This window comes from Talpa occidentalis, unplaced genomic scaffold, assembly GCF_014898055.3.
Source record: "Talpa occidentalis isolate TD23 unplaced genomic scaffold, MPIMG_talOcc4v2.1 talOcc4.7, whole genome shotgun sequence".
Lineage (NCBI taxonomy): Eukaryota > Metazoa > Chordata > Mammalia > Eulipotyphla > Talpidae > Talpa > Talpa occidentalis.
In genome coordinates, this window is record NW_023605083.1 from 110,708,929 (window position 1) to 110,730,306 (window position 21,378).

At 41.6% G+C, this 21,378-nt stretch overlaps 2 protein-coding genes, 1 non-coding gene and 1 pseudogene across 5 annotated transcripts in view; 2 read left to right on the forward strand and 2 right to left on the reverse strand.

Annotated features, from left to right (window-relative positions):
• The window catches only part of SCPEP1 (serine carboxypeptidase 1), a 28,392-nt gene extending 27,324 nt beyond the window's left edge, over nt 1-1,068 (reverse strand). For all 3 annotated transcript variants that reach the window (XM_054688578.1, XM_054688577.1, XM_037495433.2), the window contains exon 1: nt 955-1,068. In XM_054688578.1, coding sequence (XP_054544553.1) covers nt 955-1,036 — 82 coding nt within the window. In that variant the 5' untranslated portion in view covers nt 1,037-1,068. The remainder of the gene's footprint in view (nt 1-954) is intronic.
• A 2,325-nt stretch (nt 1,069-3,393) lies between these two features.
• On the reverse strand, nt 3,394-3,493 carry LOC119233113 (U6 spliceosomal RNA; annotated as a pseudogene).
• Nucleotides 3,494-6,077: 2,584 nt separating this feature from the next.
• COIL (coilin) lies at nt 6,078-18,870 on the forward strand. Its single transcript, XM_037495432.2, has 7 exons — nt 6,078-6,345; nt 10,469-11,582; nt 11,705-11,791; nt 12,220-12,267; nt 14,808-14,877; nt 15,033-15,121; nt 17,898-18,870. The coding sequence occupies exons 1-7, from the start codon at nt 6,101-6,103 to the stop codon at nt 17,982-17,984; spliced, it is 1,740 nt and encodes a 579-aa protein (XP_037351329.1). The 5' UTR covers nt 6,078-6,100; the 3' UTR covers nt 17,985-18,870.
• Nucleotides 10,049-10,190, forward strand: LOC119233071 (U4 spliceosomal RNA). The gene has a single exon (XR_005122239.1). It is a non-coding gene; the product is annotated as a U4 spliceosomal RNA (small nuclear RNA).
• Nucleotides 18,871-21,378: the final 2,508 nt, after the last annotated feature.

Genomic DNA, 21,378 nt, shown 5'->3' on the forward strand with positions numbered 1-21,378 from the left:
TGACCCACTGAAGAGACAGGTGTGGGTGAACCATGCTGTTTTGTAACTAATAAAGATTAAGAAAACCAGAAAGTGTCTTGAGGTGCAAAACAGAATAGTTAGGATATTGCAGATGTGCCTCTTAGATTCTAATCACTAATAACACAAGATTGCAGTCTCCTTGAAAATGACACATAAGCTTCAGGTTCCATCCGACCTAACTCCCGGCGCTCCTCCCCTCCCCAGCGGTGACCACAGTTAAAATGTGACAAGTCCCAGTAACAAGCTGATGGGCCACCCGAACAAAAGGAAAACCAAATTACTAAGCTACTTGTGTAAGATCACGAACCCAGCTTTTAGCCAGTTCGAATTTTCAGTTCCCGATTCAGAGTAGAAGTAATTTTGCTGAAAAGGCTGCTGATTTTCAAATCATCCTGCTAAACCAAAAAGGATCCCGGTAAAAGATGTTATTTCTGTCTGTTCGGATCAAGTAGTGGGAAAAAGTCGTTATCTCAGTGAAATAGCCCATTCCTGGTAGGACTTTTCTCTCTTTTAAACCGCATGTTTCATTTCAAAATAAAATGATTTTAAAACCCCATTTAGTAGTCACATCACTTCACAAAAGGGGAAGTGGACTTGGGGTCAAGTAAACACCATCGATCAGCACTTTCTGCAATCATACATTTTGCATGGTTCTACCAAGGCGCAGGACAGAAAGGCGGCACCAGACCTCCCCGGGCCAGAGAAGGGCAGGAAAGGCTCTTTGAATTGGGGGTGGGGGTTGGGGGGAGGGAGAGAAAGTGAGGTTCAAAAGCAATAGAATTAGACAAAGTAGTAAGCGGGGGGGGGGGGGGAAAGAGGTTTGTCATTAAGAGCAAACCCAGGAACAGACTCATCCCGGAGAGAGAAAAGAGCTAGAAGGAACGAATAGATGGAAGCATGATCGCTCCTAAAGTACCTTTCGCCCCAACCTACCTGAGCTCAGGCCCAGCAGCAGCAGCAGCTGCAGCAGCAGCAGCGGCGGCGGCACAAGAGGGCTCCGGGGCGCGGGCTCCATGACGAATACCTCGTGGCATCAACAGCAACTGGCTGAACCCCGAGCGGGTCATGTGATGCATGGGCGAGGCCTGCTGGGGTGGGGCGGGGGCCTGCTGGGGGGGCGGGGCCTGGTGGGGGCGGGGCCTGCTGGCTGGGGCGGGGCCTGCTGGGTGGGGCGGGGCCTGGCCCGGGGGCGGGGCGGCTCGCGGTGCCCTGCTTACCTGTGGTCCACCAGGACGCCTGGCTGCACTGGGAACCGGTCCACCCCACTACGGCGTTCTCTGTGCGGTTTATAGAGAGAGCAGAGAGGAGGCGGCGCTTAATGTGTTACTTGCCTCGGGCTGTGTGACGGGACTGAGAGGCTGCTTACTGGGAAATCACACGCATCTCTTCATTTCCTGGCATTTCAAAACAGTTGCTTCTGCCCCAAATCAGATGAAACCCGAATCACTAGGTCCTTGGAAACTGTGGGCTTCCATTTCAGAGATTTGTTTTTAAAGTAATTAATTCTTCTTACAAAGTTACTGTTGATAGGCAGTGATAAAACTATCTTTTTTCTCTCTTGACAATTTATCATCAGCATTTTTCTATGTTCTTAACATTTCACAACAATCGTTTTAAAGAGAACATTGGGCGTTTGAGAAGAGGAAGTGAGGAAAAAAGATGTTTTCTTGTTATATGTCTGAAGGTCATTTTTATCTTAGGGTGCAATGAATACAAGAACTCACCTCGTAGAGGTAATAAACAAGATTATGTAGGGGCTGAATGAGGGTCAGTTACTTCTAAATACTCTTGTTTCAAAAGGGCGCATGACAAAAAACAAAAAATCAAATTGCACAAGAAAATGTCCACTTTCCTTTCCTGTTCCCTTCCCATGTCCCTCAAATGGACAGATGTTTTTATCTGTGAAATGGCAGCGTTCTTCTGGTGAAAGACGAGAGCCCTGAGATTTGGACCAGAGAAAGAAGTATACAATCAGCTTCTCCTCAACTTTAGCATCCAAGAATCCATAAAAGCCCACAATGCAGGTACTGAAGACAGCCTCTAGAGAAACTTTGATAGAGGAACATAAAAGCTAGACCCTTAGTCAAAAACAAATAACTATGCACAACACGATCCTAAGCTTTTCCTGTTTATAGTTTGCAAGTCATTCTGTTGCCAGAACCTCAAGTGCATTTAACCATCCGCAGCACTTAGACTTTAGGGTTTTTTTCAATGCAAAAATAACACTATAAAAAAAACCTATGTTTTTGCAAATGATACTTCTCATATCTGGGATTACTTATTTTAGCTAAAATAGGAGAAGTGATACTATTGCATAAAAAGCTACAAACATTAACTTTAAAATTATGATTTTTAAATGGGGGGGGTGATGGAGGGAAGGTCAAGAGAACCACCTGATTAAAACATGGTATAAAAATCACCTAGAAACTATAAAGGATAAGGGGCAGGGACTGACAGGGAATCTCCTGGGATAACAGTAATGTATATTCTGACAGGGGTTTGGGTTACACAGAAGTACACTTTTGTCAAAACTCAGCAAATGTATACCTATGATGAGTGCATTTCATAACATGCTATTTTACCTCAAAAGAAAAAAATCATTAACAAAAATTTAGCCCTACTTAATGATGTACATGTTGAAGAGTTTAGGGAGTATGCCAGTATATTATGCAATTTTCTTAGAAATGAACCCAAAATATAAAATGTATTGATAAATGAGAAGAAGAATGAATAGATGGATAAATATGATAAGTCATTATGGGAAAATGTTAATGGCAGAATTCGGGTGGCAGGTGAGTGGGTATTCTTTATACATTTTTTCCAATCTGTCTTGTTTGAAATTTTTTACAATAAAACAGGAAAAAATCAGCTAGAGAAAAAATTGTAACTAGAACCCTGGAAGATATTAAAAGTTGATGCTTAAAAATGAGCATTTCATTTTGAAACACATTATATCTACTTTCTTTTTTAAAATTAAAAAATTTTAGATGAAAACAGGGCCTCCCCGGTGGGGCAGCGGTTGAGCGCTGGGTTGCGAAGCTGCCCGGGGCCTCTGTGGCACCAGTTCGATCCCCGGCTGCTCCCCAGCCACCGGAAGAGGGTCCCACATGGCGCACAGACCTCTCCTGCCGCCCGCTGCTCCCCTCAGCAGTGTACTTCGGTCCTTCTGCCTGCTCTGCTCCCTGCTCTGGCTCTGGTGAATTCTCTCACCCTCCCGCGCTTCTGACTGTACCCAATGCTTGTATAAATAAATAAATAAATAAATCTTTAAAAAAAAAAAAAAAGAAAAGAAAATCAAAGGTCAGGATTGAATAATAAAGGTGTAGCAACTAAAACTTTACAAACTATTTAAAACCTGGAATCACTGTTCAGAAAAATGTGGAATGCCTCACTAATTAGTGTGGCATCCTTGTGCAGAGGCCACGCAGATTTTTGTATATTCCCCTTTTTAGTATAAGTGCTGCCAAAGCAAAGAGTGTTTTCTAAGCTGATGTTATTTCCAGAATGGAATTTCTTGAAGAGATAAGCAAAGGCTATACATAGTTAGAGAACCATGAAAATGCTCTTGGGACCCAAGAATCACCAAACAATGGATCACTGATGGTGGCTGTGTTGACAAATGTGGTGCTAAGTATGACAAGCTGTGAGTAGGAGTGGTATAATCTACACTACAGTTTGGCTTTCAACACACTAGAAGGTCTTTCGTTAAGAGAAATATTAAGGTTTTCCTTTTTCATTACAGTTTACAATTACAGGGATAAAACAAACAGAAAACACGTGGGAACCAGATGAAAACTTATACTCAGCAGCAAAGTCCCTCTTAAGGATCAGATTGGTCTTTGTTTAAGAAAAATATCATACAGACTCCTTGAGTTAGGAGGTGGCAGCTGAGAGTATAAGGGCATCGTCCAAGGCAACAAACAATTGCTAAATTGCTGCACAGGACTATGAGAGGAATTTGGTTTGTTCCTAAGAAATGGAGAAAGAGAGATGAGAGGAAGAGGAACTGGATGGCGACAAAGACCAGCCAAAGAGAGTCAAACAGGGATGAGAAAACAAATGGAATTTTCTCTGATGGGGAGTGGCTACAGAATGTTTTCGAAACAGGTGATGCTTATAGTTTGATTTGAACTTGTCATTTTTCTCTGATGTAAACGTGTCCTCTTGGGGCAGAAATGATTGGTTTTAAGAGAATCAAGTTTCCCTATCTCCCTCTTATACTTAGACTCTTTCCTAAAAGTGACTGAGAATGAATGTGCTTATGCATTGCTTCTGTTCCCCCCAAAGAAATGCAACACTTCCCCCCCCCATTGCATCTACATAGCCTCAAAACACCTTGCTTATTTGTTTCTACCAGATGTTGTTATATTTAGATTAACTTTAGGGGAAAAATGTATTCGATTCTATTAATCGAATCAGCAGTGCAATCATGGAGATCTAACATTCAGTAATGCCCTAAACTTGAGAAAACAACTTCACTTTATTGGCAGGAACTCCTCTTTTCTTAAAAATTGATGTGCAGTCTCTGATCACAATCCCCATTCTTATAGAATTGTCATTTTTATCCCAGTTTCATCTAATTTTTTTAAATAAATTTTATTTTTATATTCCCCATACAATTGCAATCCCCTTATTTTGACCCCAATCCCTCCCCTCCCCACCCCTCACCCCCCATAGAGTGTCTCTTGTTCATAGTTGTTTGTTGATTTTGATATTTTCTTTCTTATAGTTATTCTTTTTCCTGGTCCCTTATTTAAGTTTTCTAGATTCCTGCTATGAGTGAGACCATCCGGTATTTTTCTTTTTCTTTCTGGCTTATTTCGTTGAGCATGATCCCTTCCAGTGCCATCCATGTTGCTGCAAATTGCATGTGTTTATCTTTTTTGAATGCTGAGTAATATTCCATGGTGTATATGTACCATATCTTCTTGATCCAGTCATCTATTTTTGGGCATTTGGGTTGTTTCCAAAGCTTAGCTATTGTAAACAGTGCTGCTATAAACATAGGGGTGCTCTAAATGTCAGAGTAAATGGTATAATCATCACTTAAGTCTTAGGCACACCTTCCCAGATATTGAGAAGTGAATGGCTCAGTGACTGGGTAAACGTTCCTTTTGAAGGCAAGTGATTTCCAAGTCTTTTTTTAAAAAAAGAATTATTTGTATTTATTTACACACACAAGAACTGGAGTACAGGCCAGAGCAGGGCAGGGGTGGTGGTGGTGAGAGGATTCACCAGGATTCTGGGGAGCAGAAGGGGCAGATCTACTGAAATACACTACTGAAGGGAGCAGCGAGCAAGACAGGAGAGGTCTGCTGTGCCATGTGGGTTGCTCCCTGACTGAGGATCTAACTAGTGCTGCCTAGGTTGCAGATAGCTTCACAGTGCTGTGCTTAACCCCTTGCACCACCAGGGAGGCCCTACTTTTATATTTTAAAATATGAATGGTTGGGTATTAATTGATTAGGGCACTTAAACCCACTGGACACATTTTAAAGAACGATTAATCATTTTATTTAACTTAAAACATATTTACTATATGCTCAGAATTCCATCTTTTACAACTTTTTACCTTGAAAAATTTTGTCAACTAAATGCATAGCGAGTTGTGTTTTGATTATACCATTTACTCTGACATTTAGAGGTGCCAGGTGTATGGGGCTAAAATTAGATGAAACTGGGATAAAAATGACAATTCCATAAGAATGGGGATTGTGATCAGAGACTGCACATCAATTTTTAAGAAAAGAGGAGTTCCTGCCAATAAAGTGAAGTTGTTTTCTCAAGTTTAGGGCATTACTGAATGTTAGCTCTCACCTACGAGCAAATATCTTAGACGATCACGACCGAGAAGCTGCCCAAATTCCGTCTCTACATAGCGATTTTTAGGCAAGGAATAAAGGCATTTCATTTACAATCTTACTGCGACCTGCCCCGCATTCTCGCCGCTCACGAAGCCTGCAGTAGCCACTTCCCACCACTAGGTGTCACACGCTCGCAGCCCCAGGGGGCGCGCCGCCCGAGCACGCCTCCCCGGGGCATTGTGGTACCTTTCGGCTTCCGTAGGCCGACGAGCAAGATGGCAGCCTCCGAAACGGTTAGGCTACGGCTTCAATTTGATTACCCGCCGCCAGCCACCCCCAACTGTACGTCTTTCTGGCTTCTGGTCGACTTGAACAGATGCCGAGTAGTCACGGATCTCATTAGTCTCATCCGCCAGCGCTTCGGCTACAGTTCTGGGGCCCTCTTGGGTCTCTACTTGGAGGGGGGACTCTTGCCCCCGGCTGAGAGCGCGCGCCTGGTGCGAGACAACGACTGCCTCAGGTGTGCCGGGCCCGGGCGGGGGCGGGGCGGGGGGCCGGGGTGGCGGTTAACGGGGTGAGCGCCGGGCTGGCCGAGAAACAGTCGCGCGCGCCCCGGGGCGCCCCAGGCCTTTGGGGACCGCTAGCGTGCGGGGTGGGAGGGGTGGGGATGCGGATGGGATAGGCAAGTTCCGCTGCAGCTTAGTGAACCCGGAGACTCTGATTGGTTTAGTCAGGTAGGGAGCTCAGGAATCTGCATGGCAAAGAGTTTCTTTCCTCGAATTGAAGGCTGTGATGCCCGGCGTGGGTGGACCGAGCTTGGAGAAACCCTGCTCTTGTGTTTAGGCGGGGCCGGTATTTCATGCAGCCTGGATTTAGCAAGCTCTCCCTTAGCCAGGCACTACTACGTGGCCACGAAGTAGACATGCCTGAGACCCAGCCTTTTCCTGACAGCTCTCTGGGTCAGGCGCTGGAGACCCAAGTTAACTGAGAGGAAGGATGTTTTCTTCAAAACGTGCAGCTTGTCCTGTGATATCGAGAGACTTCTGGTGTATGACCTGGGCCTTTGAGGGTTCACTATGTTTGAGCTCTTTCTTAAATCAGAAACGGATGATTTATTAATAATGTTTAGCTGTTATGACAGCTTGAAATTTGAAGAGTTCTTTTTCTTTTTCTTTTTCTTTTTCTTTTCCCGCGGTGGACTAGATCTCCATTTCCTCTGCAATTCAGGGACTATTTAAATATTGCAATTGTGAGAACTGTAGCCCTTCGTAATATAGATTTATTTTCTGAAATATCCCATGTTTATATCACAGACTCCTACACATGAATCTGCAGATTGAAGGGGGTACCTTCCATTTTGTTAGTACAGCCCAGTTTGCCCTACAGAGAGTTTTGAACGAAAGTAGAGAGTCTATTTTAAAAAATGTCTTGGAAGCAAATCTCATTAATTGCTAATTAACCACAGCTAGTTACTTTTCTTTGTAAAAACACAGCTGCATTCACTTTTGTTTGTAAAAGGGCAGCTACATTTGTTGTCTGTGATCAAGCAGAGCAATGAAGAACTTGCCCTGGAAAATAGACATCGGGAAAGGAATGTAATCAAGCAGACTCAGGTGGACCCGCCATTTCTTGTTCTCAGGATACATTTTATATCTCAGTATGTTCCAAACTGAAATTATTCTCTTCAGCAGTAGCTGATAATGAGTGAAGTTCATACCTTCATCCACAGATCCATTGTCTTCAGAATGGGTAATATGATGTCAGCGGCTTCTTTAGAAAGTATGATACTGGTGCAGTCTCCTCTGAAAGACAGGGGTCCTGTGTATACGTGATGCAGTACATGCTGTGTTCCGGTGTCTTAGTAGACAACAGTGACTGAACAGTAAGCCATGCAACCATTTTCAAAGTTTGACGGAAAGTTTAATCCTAATTATTCATCTCAGAATTGAAACTGTATTGTAGCTATGAGAAACAAATTGCTCAAGAGCATCAGGAAACAATCTGATATTCTGTGAGATCCCCAGTAGTTCTTAGATTCACAGAGTGCCAAGCTAGCTTTTGCCAGTGTACGATTTTTTAGATACTGACGTCCACAGATGAAACAAGAATATGTTTTTGGAATTAAAATCATTGATATCTCAGTTTTATTTCTCTATTTGATATCAGTAGCTCTTATTTACTTTGATTTATATGTGCTTTGTATATTTGTGTAATCTGAAGAATAAGTGAGGATTCTTTTCATCTGCCACAGTATTATTATACCTTAAAAAGCTTTAAGGGGAGGGTCCTTGGTGGCCTAGTGGTTTAGGCTCAGTGCTATCAGGTTGCTAACCCACATATGGGGCAGTAGACCTCCTTTCTCACCTGCCTCTCCCCTTAATAGTGTATTTCAGTAGATCTGCCTATTCTGCTCCCCACTCTGTCTCTGGTGAATCCTCTCACCCCCCACATCTCTGGCCTACACCCTAGTTCTTCTATGCATAAATAAATAAATCTTTTTTAAAAAGTTTTAAGGGATGCTTATATCTTCTTATTTGCCAGTTGTACTTTATTTGCAAATTTGATTATCTCTTTCCCTGGTCACTAAAACAACTTGATGAAATACATAGCTGGATGTGTTACTGATCTAACCAGGTCATTTCTCTCCCACTCAGAAAGCCATACTCTGACCCCTGAGATTGTTACCACAAGGGAAGCTTTTTATTAGCAAATGGTACCATGTTGGGAGAATGGCAGAGTTAGTACTCTAAAAAATGTTACACTGAGCGGCAGTAAAGGAAGATTATATAGGAAAGGAAGGAGTACAGGGATTTTGGTGCACGGGGAAGGTTTCTTCATTCTCAGGTCTGGGAGGGTACTGGGCAGTCTGGGGGCAGTCAGCCATGGCATCATTGATGATCTTCCTGGAATTGTTGCTCTCTTCTGCGTTATCAGTTTAGCACTGTTTTCATCATCCTCAGAAGGAACAAAAATTGCTTATTAAGCAACCCATTACAGTGCATAAAGCTGAGCTACTAAGTTAAAGGTTAAAGCAAGGGGACATTTCATGGTCCTTGGTTCAGACCTGATAATAGATATAAACATATTAAAAGTAAGATGTATGTTCTAGGTGGCATATTTGAGCACCCACTATATGTTTGACCTTGAGGACAGTCAATTTTCTATTATATTGGAATTCTGCACATACTAGAATTAGCCATTGTTAGTTCATGGAATAACAGAATGCCTTTCCTGTAGTGAAATAATTTTTTTTTAAATATTTATGCATACAAGAGCTGGGGTACAGGCCAGTGATGCAGGGGGTGAGAGGATTCACCAGAGACAGAGTGGAGAACAGAACAGGCAGATTGACTGAAGTACACTGCTGAGGGGAGCAGCGGGCGAGTCAGGAGAGGTCTGCTGCACCATGTGGGTTTCTCCCTGGCTGGCCGGGGATTGAACTCATGCTCCATAGGCTGTGGATTGCTTCATAGTGTGGTGCTTAACCCCTTGCGCCACCAGGGAGGCCCTGTAGTGAAATAATTTTTGATGGAGTGGCTTACGGTTCTCTAGAGAAATAGAACCAATAGGAGATATAGATAGGAGACTTATTACAAGGAATTTGTTCATGAGATTATGGAGACTGACCCAAGATCCACCACTGGCAAACTAAAGACACAGGAGAGTAGATGGTGTAATTGTCCAGTTTGAAGGTTTAAGAACCAGGAGAGTTGATCATATAAGTTCCCAGCTCGAAGACAGGCAGAGAGAGTGATTTCTCCCTTACTTCTGATTTTTGGATTGGGTGAGGCCCACCTACTTGTGGAACAGCAGTTTGATTTACTCTATCAATTCAAATGTTAGTCTCATCCTTGAGCACCAACACAGACAAACCCATAATAATGTTTAACCAAGTATCTGGGTATCTCAGGACCTGTTCAAGTTGACTTATAAAATTAATAATCACAAATATGGGCTGTCACAGTGACTGTCTCTTATAGTAAATTATTCAGCATTTTCCTAAATTTAAACAAAACAAAAATAAAATCTGATTTTTGAAAAAGCAGCCTACATTTAAAAACAAAAGTGGATACTCAGCATTATCTTTTGGGTGTAGGCAATATAATGTAGCAGAAAGATAGTGAACTTTGAAGTTAGATAAACTAAGACTTGAATCCTATTTGTGCTGTTTGTTAGCTGTGGCTTTTGGACAGGTCTCTTGTCTGACCTCAAAATGAAAGATAAACTTTGCACAGTGGCAGTATCATAGCCAATAAGGTTTCTACAAGGTACAATTATTGCTAATTGATAACTTTACCCAATCCCCTACCATGATCACTTGAAATACAGTTGACAATTTTTGACAGTCTGCAGAAACAAAATAGAAAGAAAGAGAAAGAAAAATAAATCTTATGGTGGTGTTTAGATTAATAAAAACATATAGAAAATGGGATGCAGTATATAATAAAGCTGGTCATTTGAAAGTTGACTAAATGATGCTATTTAGGATAGTTTGTCCAAAAAAAGTCATTTTTCCTTGAGTGATTTGACTTTTTTTTTTAATTGGTGGTACTAAGAGTCTGGAGTCTTCTCAGTATGTAACTTCATCCTAGAGACACGCTTATGAGTTACTCATTCTGGTTTTCTTTCTCATTCTTTGATAGAGTTAAGTTAGAAGAGAGAGGAGTTGTTGAGAATCCTCCAGTCACCAGTAATGGTGATGGTACTCTCTTATTACCCAGAAAATCGAAGAAGCGGGCATTTAAGTTGGAGGAGGATGAAGAAACTGAACTAACTTACATAAATTCAAAGAAGCACTGGAAGAGGCAAGATACCTGTGACAATAATGAGAAAACCTTGGATCTAGAACTAAAAACTGCCTCAGATCAGAGTGTGAGGAAAAAAAGCAAGCGGAAGAACAAAGCCACGTGTGGGATAGTAGACGAGGACGAAGAGGAGACCAAAAGAAGAACACCAAGGAAAAAGGAGAAGAGTGAATATAAAAAAAGGGCAAAGAATCCCAAGTCCTCTAAAGCCCAGACAGCAAGAGAGTGGACCATCCAGAACTATAATCCTCCAAAAGGTACTCCTGTCAGAAACAACCTTGTTAAAGCCAAAAGGAAAGGTGGAGTGGTTGTTTGTGCGAAAGGCAGTCCCAGTTCCTCCTCAGAGTCTGAGTCTTATCATGAATCAACTAGTGATGGTCTCAGCAATGTCACCTTGGATGTCAGAAATTCCTCAGAGAAAATACCAAATGAGTTATTAAAGGAAGGGTCCATTGGAAAAAACACAAGCACAAACAAAATGGCTACAAAAACTGTCTTTAACTCTGTCCCCATCAAGGGCAAGATAACCAGAGCATCATCTTCTAGTTCAGACTCTAGTTCAGAGTCAGATGACCAATGCCTAATGTCAAAGAGCAGCCTGGAGTGTGCAGCAGGTTTCTTAAACTCAGTAGGCCTGTTTCCAGGAAGAGATTGCCCAGATTCAGGGCCATCATTACAGACTCCAAATGCTACTGGATGGAAGTACTCTGACTCAAATGGTGGCAGACAGGCTCCTGGTCCACCTCCCAATGTGACTCTCCCCACCAGTTTGGGAAGAGGATGGGGTAGGGGAGAGGACTTACTTTCTTGGAAGGGAGCTAGGGGTCGGGGCACTCGGGGCAGAGGTCGAGGACGAGGGCAGGCTGTTGCCAATATTTTAAATAAAAGTACTGAATATCAGAAGCAGCAGCAATTGAATGAAATGTTAACGAACTCATCTACTATTATCCACGTAAGTATTGATTTATTATGAGTTTACCTCTTCTCCTTTCTCCATGTGGTATGTCTGGAATTAACGTCATGCGTTCACATTCTCACCAGCATCAAAGTCATGTGACGAATTCTGTTTTACAGAATCCAGTAGAGACACCCAAGAAGGACTATAGTCTGTTACCGCTGTTAGCAGCTGCCCCTCAAGTTGGAGAAAAAATCGCTTTTAAGGTATATTTTAAAACAACAACAATTACAACAAAAAAATTCTCCCTCTCCAAATAAACCTTGTTAGCAGGTCAGGTTAAATATGTTTATAGAAACCCTTCCTGGAGCCTCTCTTTTGTGTTTCCATGCCTTGTGTATGGCAAGTATCCAGTAATTGTTTTCTGGATGAGTAAAAATGGCTTAATCTTTTGTCTGGAACATAGCATGTACTCCGTAAAAGAAGTTATGTTTATCACCCTCAAAGAATCCCTTCCCACTGGAACCCTTGTTTGTCACAGGATCATGGTAGCGCTCCCAGAGTGGTAGAGGGGACACCCCTCTCCCTCTTTTTTCTTTTCTTTTTTCTTTTCTTTTTCTTTTCTTTTCTTCTTTGGGGAAGGGAAAGAAGTCACAGGGCTCATATGTGTTTTGAGCTTTTTCTTCTTTTTTAGCTTTTGGAACTAACATCCGATTACTCTCCAGATGTTTCTGACTATAAGGTAAGACTGTTTACATAAAATAATTGTTAGTATATTAAAGAAACTAAAGTCATATTTAGCACTGCTAATATGAGTAATATAGTGTTTTTTAGTAAATAATGTCATAGAGTAGAAATGAAAGTATTATCAAAATGTAAATTTTTTAATAGTATCACTGTGCAATCACCCAGTGTTATTTTTTAAGGTTATAATTGGTAATGTTAATACAGTAATGTAGATAGAGTATGTGGAGATTTGATTTAATCTAAGCTGATACCTTAGAAGTCTTTTAAAATCTTGATAAGAATCTTTCCTCAAAAGCACACTAGAAGAATCATTCATGAAGGGATTTGGTGTGTTAGCCTCCTAATATAAGTGACCATATAATTTATCACCTAAATCACAACACGTATAAGTGAAAAGAGGTAATTATAGTGGAAGGAGATGTAGCCACACTTGTCTTAGGCAAACCAGAATGCTTTGTCACTCAAACATAGAAAACTAATTATGTCATATATGAGGAAATGGTGATAAGTATAAAATGTCCCATAACCTCTATGGATTGTGATTCTAGATGATACTGGCTTTTTTTTTTTTTTTTTAATGATTAAAATGAGGAATCACTAGTGGACTTTTATTTATTTTTTTAAAAGATTTATTTATTTATGCATACAAGAGCTGGGGTACAGGCCAGAGATGGGGGGTGCGTGGTGAGAGGATCCACCAGCGACAGAGTGGGGAGCAGAAGAGGCGACTAACAGAAATACACTGCTGAGGGGAACAGTGGGCGGGCGAGTCAGGAGAGTCTGCTGTGCCATGTGGGTTGCTCCCTGGCCGGCTGGGGATTGAACTTGTGCTGCAGAGGCTGCGGATTGCTTCATAGTGGGGTGCTTAACCCCTTGTGCCACCAGGGAGTTCTGATACTGGCTTTTTAAATGCATCTTTTTTTTTTTTTAAAGATTTATTTATTTATGCATTATGGTTTGCCTAAGACAAGGCACAGGTCAGAGATGCGGGGGTGAGAGGATTCACCAGAGACAGAGTGGGGAACAGAACAGGTAGAGTGACTGAAATACACTGCTGAGGGGAGCAGCGGGCGAGACTGGAGAGGTCTGCCTCGTCATGTGGGTTTCTCCCTGGCCTGCTAGGGATTGAACTTGTGCTACAGAGGCTATGAATTGCTTCATAGTGTGGTGCTTAACCCCTTGTGCCACCAGGGAGGCCCTTAAATGCATCTTAAATGGATATTGTGGGTCTCCCTGGTGGTGCAGGGGTTAAGTCTCAGCGCTATCAAGCTATTGCCAGCCATTGTGGCATGAGTTCAATCCCCAGCCAGGGAGTCCACCCACATGGCACAGCAGACCTCTCCTGTCTTGCCGGCTACTCCCTGGCAAGTAGATCCTCCTGTTCTGCTCCCCACTCTGTCTCTGGTGAATCCTCTCACCCCTCCATATATCTGGCCTGCACCCCAGCTCTTGTATGCATAAATTAATAAATCTTTAAAAAAAAATTTAAATGGATGTTGTTCATCATATTACCTTGAAAAGCTTTACCTTGCTTGCTTTATTTCCTGACATTTTAAGAACTTTTTTTTGAAATTGCTTTTAAAAACATTTCAAGAGTGGGGCCTCCCAGGTGGCGCAAGGGGTTAAGACACGACACTACGAAGCTATCCGCAGCCACTGCAACACGAGTTCAATCCCTGGCCAGGGAGGGAACCCACATGGCATAGTAGACCTCTCCTGACTCGCCCACTGCTCCCTTTAGCAGTGTGTTTCAGTCAGTCTGCCTGTTCTGCTCCCCACTCTGTCTCTGGTGAATCACCCCCCACACCTCTGGCCTGTACCCCAGTTCTTGTATGCATAAATAAAATAAATCTTAAAAAAAAACCCAAAACATTTCAAGTGTGAAAATCTGCTTTGATCTCAAATAATGTTATCCAAGTTGATCACTTGCTTTATTCATTAGACTTGTCCTCAGAAATTATATCTGCATTCAAAGAATATAGTTCTTGGCCTCTGACCTTGTCCCATTTGTACCCTTGAGATTTTAATTTTTGGAGGTGACTGAGTGATGACACAGAGAAGTCAGTGCCATTGAAAGAATTTATTACTTGTATTTCTTGAGAGGAGGGGAATGCCAACCCATGCAGGGTGGCAGAGCACATCACCCAGATGTGGTAGGAGGCAGAAGACAGAGTGAGAAGAATACCTAGGCCAGAGCATTTATTGGAATTCCACAGGCTAGGGAAGGCAAGGTGGGCGGAGTAGCTTAGGACTGGTTAGTTTGAATACATAGCTGACTTTGGGGTATATGAGCTGTCCTTAATTATATGGTACCTAACACTGGGATGATTTAGACCAGGGGACATTTTGACTTGGTATTTGGTAGTTTTATTTCCTCTCTTTGTTGATATATTTATTTTTAAATTTTTAAGATTGAGATAAAATTCACATAATGTAAAAGTCATCATTTTAACTATTTTAGTGTACATACAATTCAGTGGTTTTAGTTAATTATATTTTACTTGTTGATTTTGATTTGGACTTTTATTTCAAAAGGAAGGAAAAATATTAAGCCACAATCCAGAGACCCAGCAAGTAGATATAGAAATTCTTTCATCCTTACCTGGTGAGTCTTCTTGAAAAGAATTTGAAAATTTCAAATCCTGTGAAAATCAATGGGCAATTTATGGCTGTTTTATAATGATATAAATTCTCTCTTGAGCACCATTTTCACTATTAAGAAATGACCTGTTGTCTCTCCTTTCTATAATTTGGTTTCAGCCATGAAAGAACCTGGGAAATTTGATTTGGTTTATCACAACGAAAATGGAACTGAGATAGTGGAGTACGCTGTGACGCAGGAGAAGAAGGTAGGCATGATTTTCTTGGCCTCCAGTCTCTCTTGACTGGTTACTGCTGGTCTGGAAGGTGACATTATAACTTCCTAAACTGCCTATATTGAAATCCTAGAAGATCTAGCCCCAGGGAACTCTGGCTTGCCTACAGGGTGGCAATAGCAGTGTCGAGTATCAAGTTAGGGTGCCATCTTGAACCTCAAGAGCCTACAAAACAAGAGAATAAAAATCATTATATAAACATTTTAGTAGAAAAGAATTTTTTTTTTTTAAGATTTTATTTATTGGGCCTCCCCGGTGGCTCAGCGGTTGAGCGCTGGGTTGCGAAGCTGCCCGCAGCCTCTGTAGCACCGGTTCGATCCCCGGCAGCCGACGAGGGTCCCACGTGGCGCACAGACCTCTCCTGCCGCCCGCTGCTCCCCTCAGCAATGTACTTCGTCATTCTGCCTGCTCTGCTCTCCTCTCTGGCTCTGGTGAATTCTCTTACCCTCCTGTGCTTCTGACTGTACCCAGTGCTTGGATAAATAAATAAATAAAACTTAAAAAAAAAAAAGATTTATTTATTTATCCAAGCACTGGGTACAGTCAGAAGCGCGGGAGGGTGAAAGAATTCACCAGAGCCAGAGAGGAGAGCAGAGCAGGCAGACTGACGAAGTACACTGCTGAGGGGAGCAGCGGGCGGCAGGGCAGCAGGAGAGGTCTGCTCGCCATGTGGGACCCTCGCCCAGCGGCTGGGGATGGAACCGGCGCTGCAGAGGCTGCGGGCAGCTTCGCAGCCCAGTGCTCAACTGCTGCGCCACTGGGAAGGCCCCCAAAAGAATGTTTTAAAAACTTTTCATTAATGTATTCGTTCAGACAAGTACACATAAGTATAGAGCTTGAACAATTTTCACAAATGAGCATACAAATGTAGCCAGCTACCAGAACAAGAAATAGGACATTAATAGTTTCTCTGGAAATCTCCATTGTTTCTCCTTGTAACAATTGTGCCGCAAATGTTACAATTCTGACTTATAACAGTGTTGATGAATGACATAAATTGTCTGTTGACTTTGTGTAAATCCTTAAACTGCCATTTTTAGGAATTGGCCCTGGAACTTGTGTTTGAGGGTCCACTTAGATGCAGATTTTTTTCTGTGGGTGGGGGTTCTGCTTTCTCTCATTCAGCTGCCTTGGATATCAGTTGACCTAATCTGGGTGTAGAACTTTTTGTGTATGGAGGTCCAGCTCTAAGTCATACTGAGAATTTGTGTAGGGGTGGGTGCTTTCATCTTACGTTGTTCAAGGGTCAACTGTGTAGGGTTTATTTTTTTTTTAAGATTTATTTATTTTATTTTTTTTAAAGATTTATTTATTTATTTATACAAGCACTGGGTACAGTCAGAAGCGCAGGAGGGTGAGAGAATTCACCAGAGCCAGAGCAGGGAGCAGAGCAGGCAGAAGGACCGAAATACACTGCTGAGGGGAGCAGCAGGCGGCAGGAGAGGTCTGTGCGCCATGTGGGACCCTCCTCCGGTGGCCGGGGAGCAGCCGGGGATCGATCCGGCGCTGCAGAGGCTGCGGGCAGTCTCGCAACCCAGCGCTCAACCGCTGCGCCACTGGGGAGGTCCTATTTTTTTAAGATTTATTTATGCATACAAGAGCTGGGCTGCACGCCAGAAGTGTGGGGGTGAGAGGATTTACCAGAGACAGAGTGGGGAGCAGAATAGGAAGACTGACTGAAATACACTGCTGAGGAGAGCAGCAGGCGAGACAGGAGAGGTCTGCTGCGCCATGTGGGTCACCTCCCTGGCCAGGGATTGAACTCATGCTGCAGTGGCTGCTGATAACTTCATAGCGCTGTGTCTTAACCCCTTGCCCCACCAGGGAGGCCCTGTATAGAGTTTAGAGCATTTTAGGCAGCCAAACTTCTAGAGTTGTTGCCAATGACCAGCTTTTTTTAGGCTATGCTAGCATTAAAGTAAATAGAATTTACATATAAGAAAATGCTTTCTCTTAATTTGTTTATATTTGAAATGTTATAGATATTGTTCTTTAAGTTTCAGCGTTGCAAACTCACATTTTATTTGTCTTCAGGGTAGATAGGTAACATTCTTAGGGATTTATTTCAAAACACATTTTCAGAATCTGTGTAAAGATTAGCAGATTTTGCCGTTTCCTGTACTTCTTTATTTGAAGTGTATGCAGGCCAACTTTCTTTTTGTTGAAATGTGTTCTTGGAAATTACACTGGAAAATTAAAACTTTGGAGACTTTCCATCCTATTAATCAGAGACCTTATTAATCAGAGACCCAGAGTGAAGTCTGTAATTAACTCTTTTGGACACTAGATGGCTCTCGTTGCTCATCCATGTGACACCAGTATAAGCCTTTGCTTTTTTCTTGGTAAAATGGGAAATACCTCCTGTTTTTAGGCAGCACAGGAGAAGAACTACAGAACTTCACAATAGGGCACCAGCAGTGTAGTGATCAGCCTCTGGGCCACATTTCCTCCCACCTGTCCACAAGGCAAATGGACAGATTTGCTTGCTGGGCAAATTTTTCGGACCCAGCTACCTCTCACCTTCCCCACAATCCCTGCTCAAAATTAGAGAAAGATGAAATATATTTGATGTAGAGTTTAGCTGCATTCTGGGTAAACAAGGTCTTGCATTCTAGTTGAATGCAGTTTCCTGGGATTCAAATTATTCCAGGTCTTCAACTCTGCTGCAGAAATGAAGTTTTATTGACCGATTGATTGGTTTTTAACCAATATGAATTCTCTTAATAGAATATTTTGTGTTTTTCCTTAGATCACTGTCTTTTGGAGAGAGTTGATTGATCCAAGACTGATTATTGAATCTCCGAATACCAGCACATCCAAGTTAGAACTTGCCTAACTTTCACCTTTCCACCTCATAGTTTGTAAATGTCTTGTGAAAGTGACTATCACCTGAATTTTTTTTTTTTTAAAAAGAAAATTTGAAAGTTGTATGCATTTATCTTCACTTTAATGCATAGGATCAAGTCTACCTCATAAAAATAACATGGGTGTGGTTTTTGTAGACTTTTTTTTCCTGTTTCATTTCTGTAACAGAATTTAAAACATGACATTCCTGGCAGGCATTGTTATGTGCCAATATGTGCAGTTTCTTCTCTTTTTAAATTTTTCTTTCACCATCAAGTAGCCATCAGTAGGAGCTTATAATACCAAGTGCTGCATTCATAAATTGCTGCATATCTTGTCTCAGTAGGTTTTATTAAGTAACATTTTGAAACATGACAGCATGTTACTTGACCTAATTTTTTAACATGTAAGTTGTTCCACCAAATGTGGAATATCTTATAAATTCCAAGTATTTTATACTTGTAATCGTCAAGAATTAACAAGTAGTTTGGTTTGCTGCAGGCGATGTGTTAAGGAATCCTTTCACGTTTTTCCCAACTTTAAAATTAAGGATTCTCAGGGCCCTGTGTAGAGCAGTGGAAATAAGACTTTGAGTGTCTGCCTGGGAAAGAACTGGTTTTCCAGTTCCAGGGGGAGAGGGTTTACTCTGAGTTCAGGCAGGGAATGTGTTATCTTGTGACAAAAACCTAAGCACCTGGCTGAGGACTGGAGGAAGAATCTTGAACAGAAACTTCCTTTTCTGTTATTATTCAACACAAAGCTAAAATGGCTGAATATATACTGTGAAAATTGCTTTCTTTTACAAAAGATCAGATCCTTCCTTCAGCTTTGCAGATTTTTAAATAAAGTCATATTGAACTAAATCTTTCTTGCTGAGTCATTGTGTTTAGTTGAATATTGAAAATCACTGGGCTTAAGAGTTTTTACAATAATGTGAGAGATTAAAATTTTTCAGCACAAGGTTTGCCTTGACCGAAGAGTCTGGTGTTGCTAAGTTTAGTCCAACAGAATTTATTAGATCTGGGAGCTATTGGACCACTGATAATGCTTTGCATTTATAATTTGCATGAGTGACATATATCAAAATGTGGATTTATTGGTTTGTGATGGGAAGTATTACTCCAGAAAGAATGATATTAACATGAATAATGGAGTCTTAGTGCTGAAATTCTTGTTTAACACTTTCAGGGTTTGGAAGACAAACTGAGATAACTAGTAAATGCCAACAGGTACATGAAAAGATGCTCAGCATCACTAATCATCAGGGAAATACAAATCAAAACCACATTGAAATATTACTTCAGACCTACTAGAATGGCTAGTATCAAAAAGACAATAAATAGTAACTTGTGGTGGCTTACATATGGAGAAAAAAGGGACTCCTTGTGCACTGTTGGTGGGAATGTAAGTAGTTGTAGCTGCTACGGGAAACTGTATGGAGGTTCCTCAAAGGTGAAAATAGGACCTAGCTATCTCACTTCTGGGCATTTACCTGAAGGAAATGAAAACACGAACTCAGAAAGGTCAATACCACTCCTATGTTCATTGAAGTATTATTTGTAGTAGCCAAGATATGGAAACTACATAAGTAGTCATCCATGGATGAGCAGATAAAGAAAATACAGTGTATTGTATAACATTCCATTGTACACAATGGAAATTTTGTGCTCAGAAAGAAATCTTGCCATTCGTGACAACATGGATGGACTTCGAGGGCGTTATGCTAAGTGAATGAGTCATAGAGAGAAGGACAGATACTGTACAATCTCTTACGTGTGAAATACAAAACAAAACCAAAACTAAACTCACAGATACAGAGAGTGGTTGCTAGAGCCAGGGGGTGGGGAATGGCAAAATGGGTGAAGGTGCTCAAAGTGTATAAACTTCCAGTGTAAAAAAAAAATCACTTGTGGGCATGTAATGGACAGCATGGTGACTGGCTAGGAATCCTGCACTGCACATTTGAGTTGCTAAGAGAGTCAATTTTTTAAGATTTTACGAGAACTTTTAAGTTCTCATCACAAGAAAAACTTTTTATAATTATGATGGATGGATATTAACCATATCACAACATATACAAACATTGAATCGTGTACACTTGTAACTATTATGCCATTTGTCAATTATACCTCAATAAAAAAAGAAAAAATAGCAGTAAATATTGACTTGTGCAAAGGTGAGTGTTCACCTGAGGGTGTATTTTTTTCAGATTACAATCAGTTTATGAGTTACCTTTTGCCTCCTTTGTGGTGCTTCAAACTATGAATAACAGCCTATAGAAAGGTCATCCTATCAATTGAGGGGGTCATGAACTGGTTTTTGAGAAACTGAAATACAATAGAATAGAAAAATCCTATACCACATCTAGTAAATTTGTTTATGAGACAACTTACATATAACCATGTGTGTATTGGATTACCACGCAAAATGTGAAATCAGAGATATAGTTATCAGATGTGGAAACTCGATTGTTTACTCCAGCAGGATGAGAAGAGGTGAAAAGGTGCTGGGCAAAAAGTACACACCAGGACTAAATCTGCCCCACACTCCTGCGCCGGTGGTCCGGAAACACTGTTCTGGATGAGGAAGAAATCAAGTCCTCAGATTCCAGCTATTGCTATAGGGTTATTCTATGGGCTTAAAGAAATAACTCATCTAACTCCTCTTAAGTCAATAGTGGACAACTTGCCAAAGACCACCCAACTAGAAGAGAGCGTCTAGTAACTTTGGAGCAGTGTTCCTCTCCTGTAGGGTGTTGCCTACTTTCCGTAAAGTGGCTTTGGCTGGGCCTGGGTGTAAGTAGCAGTCGAGGCCCTCCCTCACATTTCCTCCACTGCCTTTATCCTTGGGAACATGAATTTACTGGCTAATCACCTGTCTACTCCATGACTCAGTTTTGTCCATCTTGAGGACACCATTAAGTTATTAAGTTCTTTTCCCCAAAAATTGAATAGTTTGTTTATTTTTTTAAAGATTTATTTATTTTTATACAAGAACTGGGGTACAGGCCAGAGGCCTGGGAGGGTGAGAGGATTCACCAGAGACAGAGCAGGGAGAAGAACAGGCAGATGACCGAAATACACTGCTGAGGGGAGCAGTGGGTGTGACAGGAGAGGTCTGCTGTGCCATGTGGGTATCTCCCTGGCCAGCTGGGAATTGAACCCGCACTGCAGAGACTGGGGACAGCTTCACAGCGCTGCGCTCAATCTGCTGCACCACCGGGGAGGCCCTATTTAGTTTGTTTAGATTAAAAAAATGTAATAATTTTATTGAGGTATAATTGATATACCAAAAACTTCATATTTATTCAATGTGATGAGTTTGGACATATTGTAAAACCATCATCATCACAAAGTAATAAACATCCATTAGCTCCAAGTTTCCCT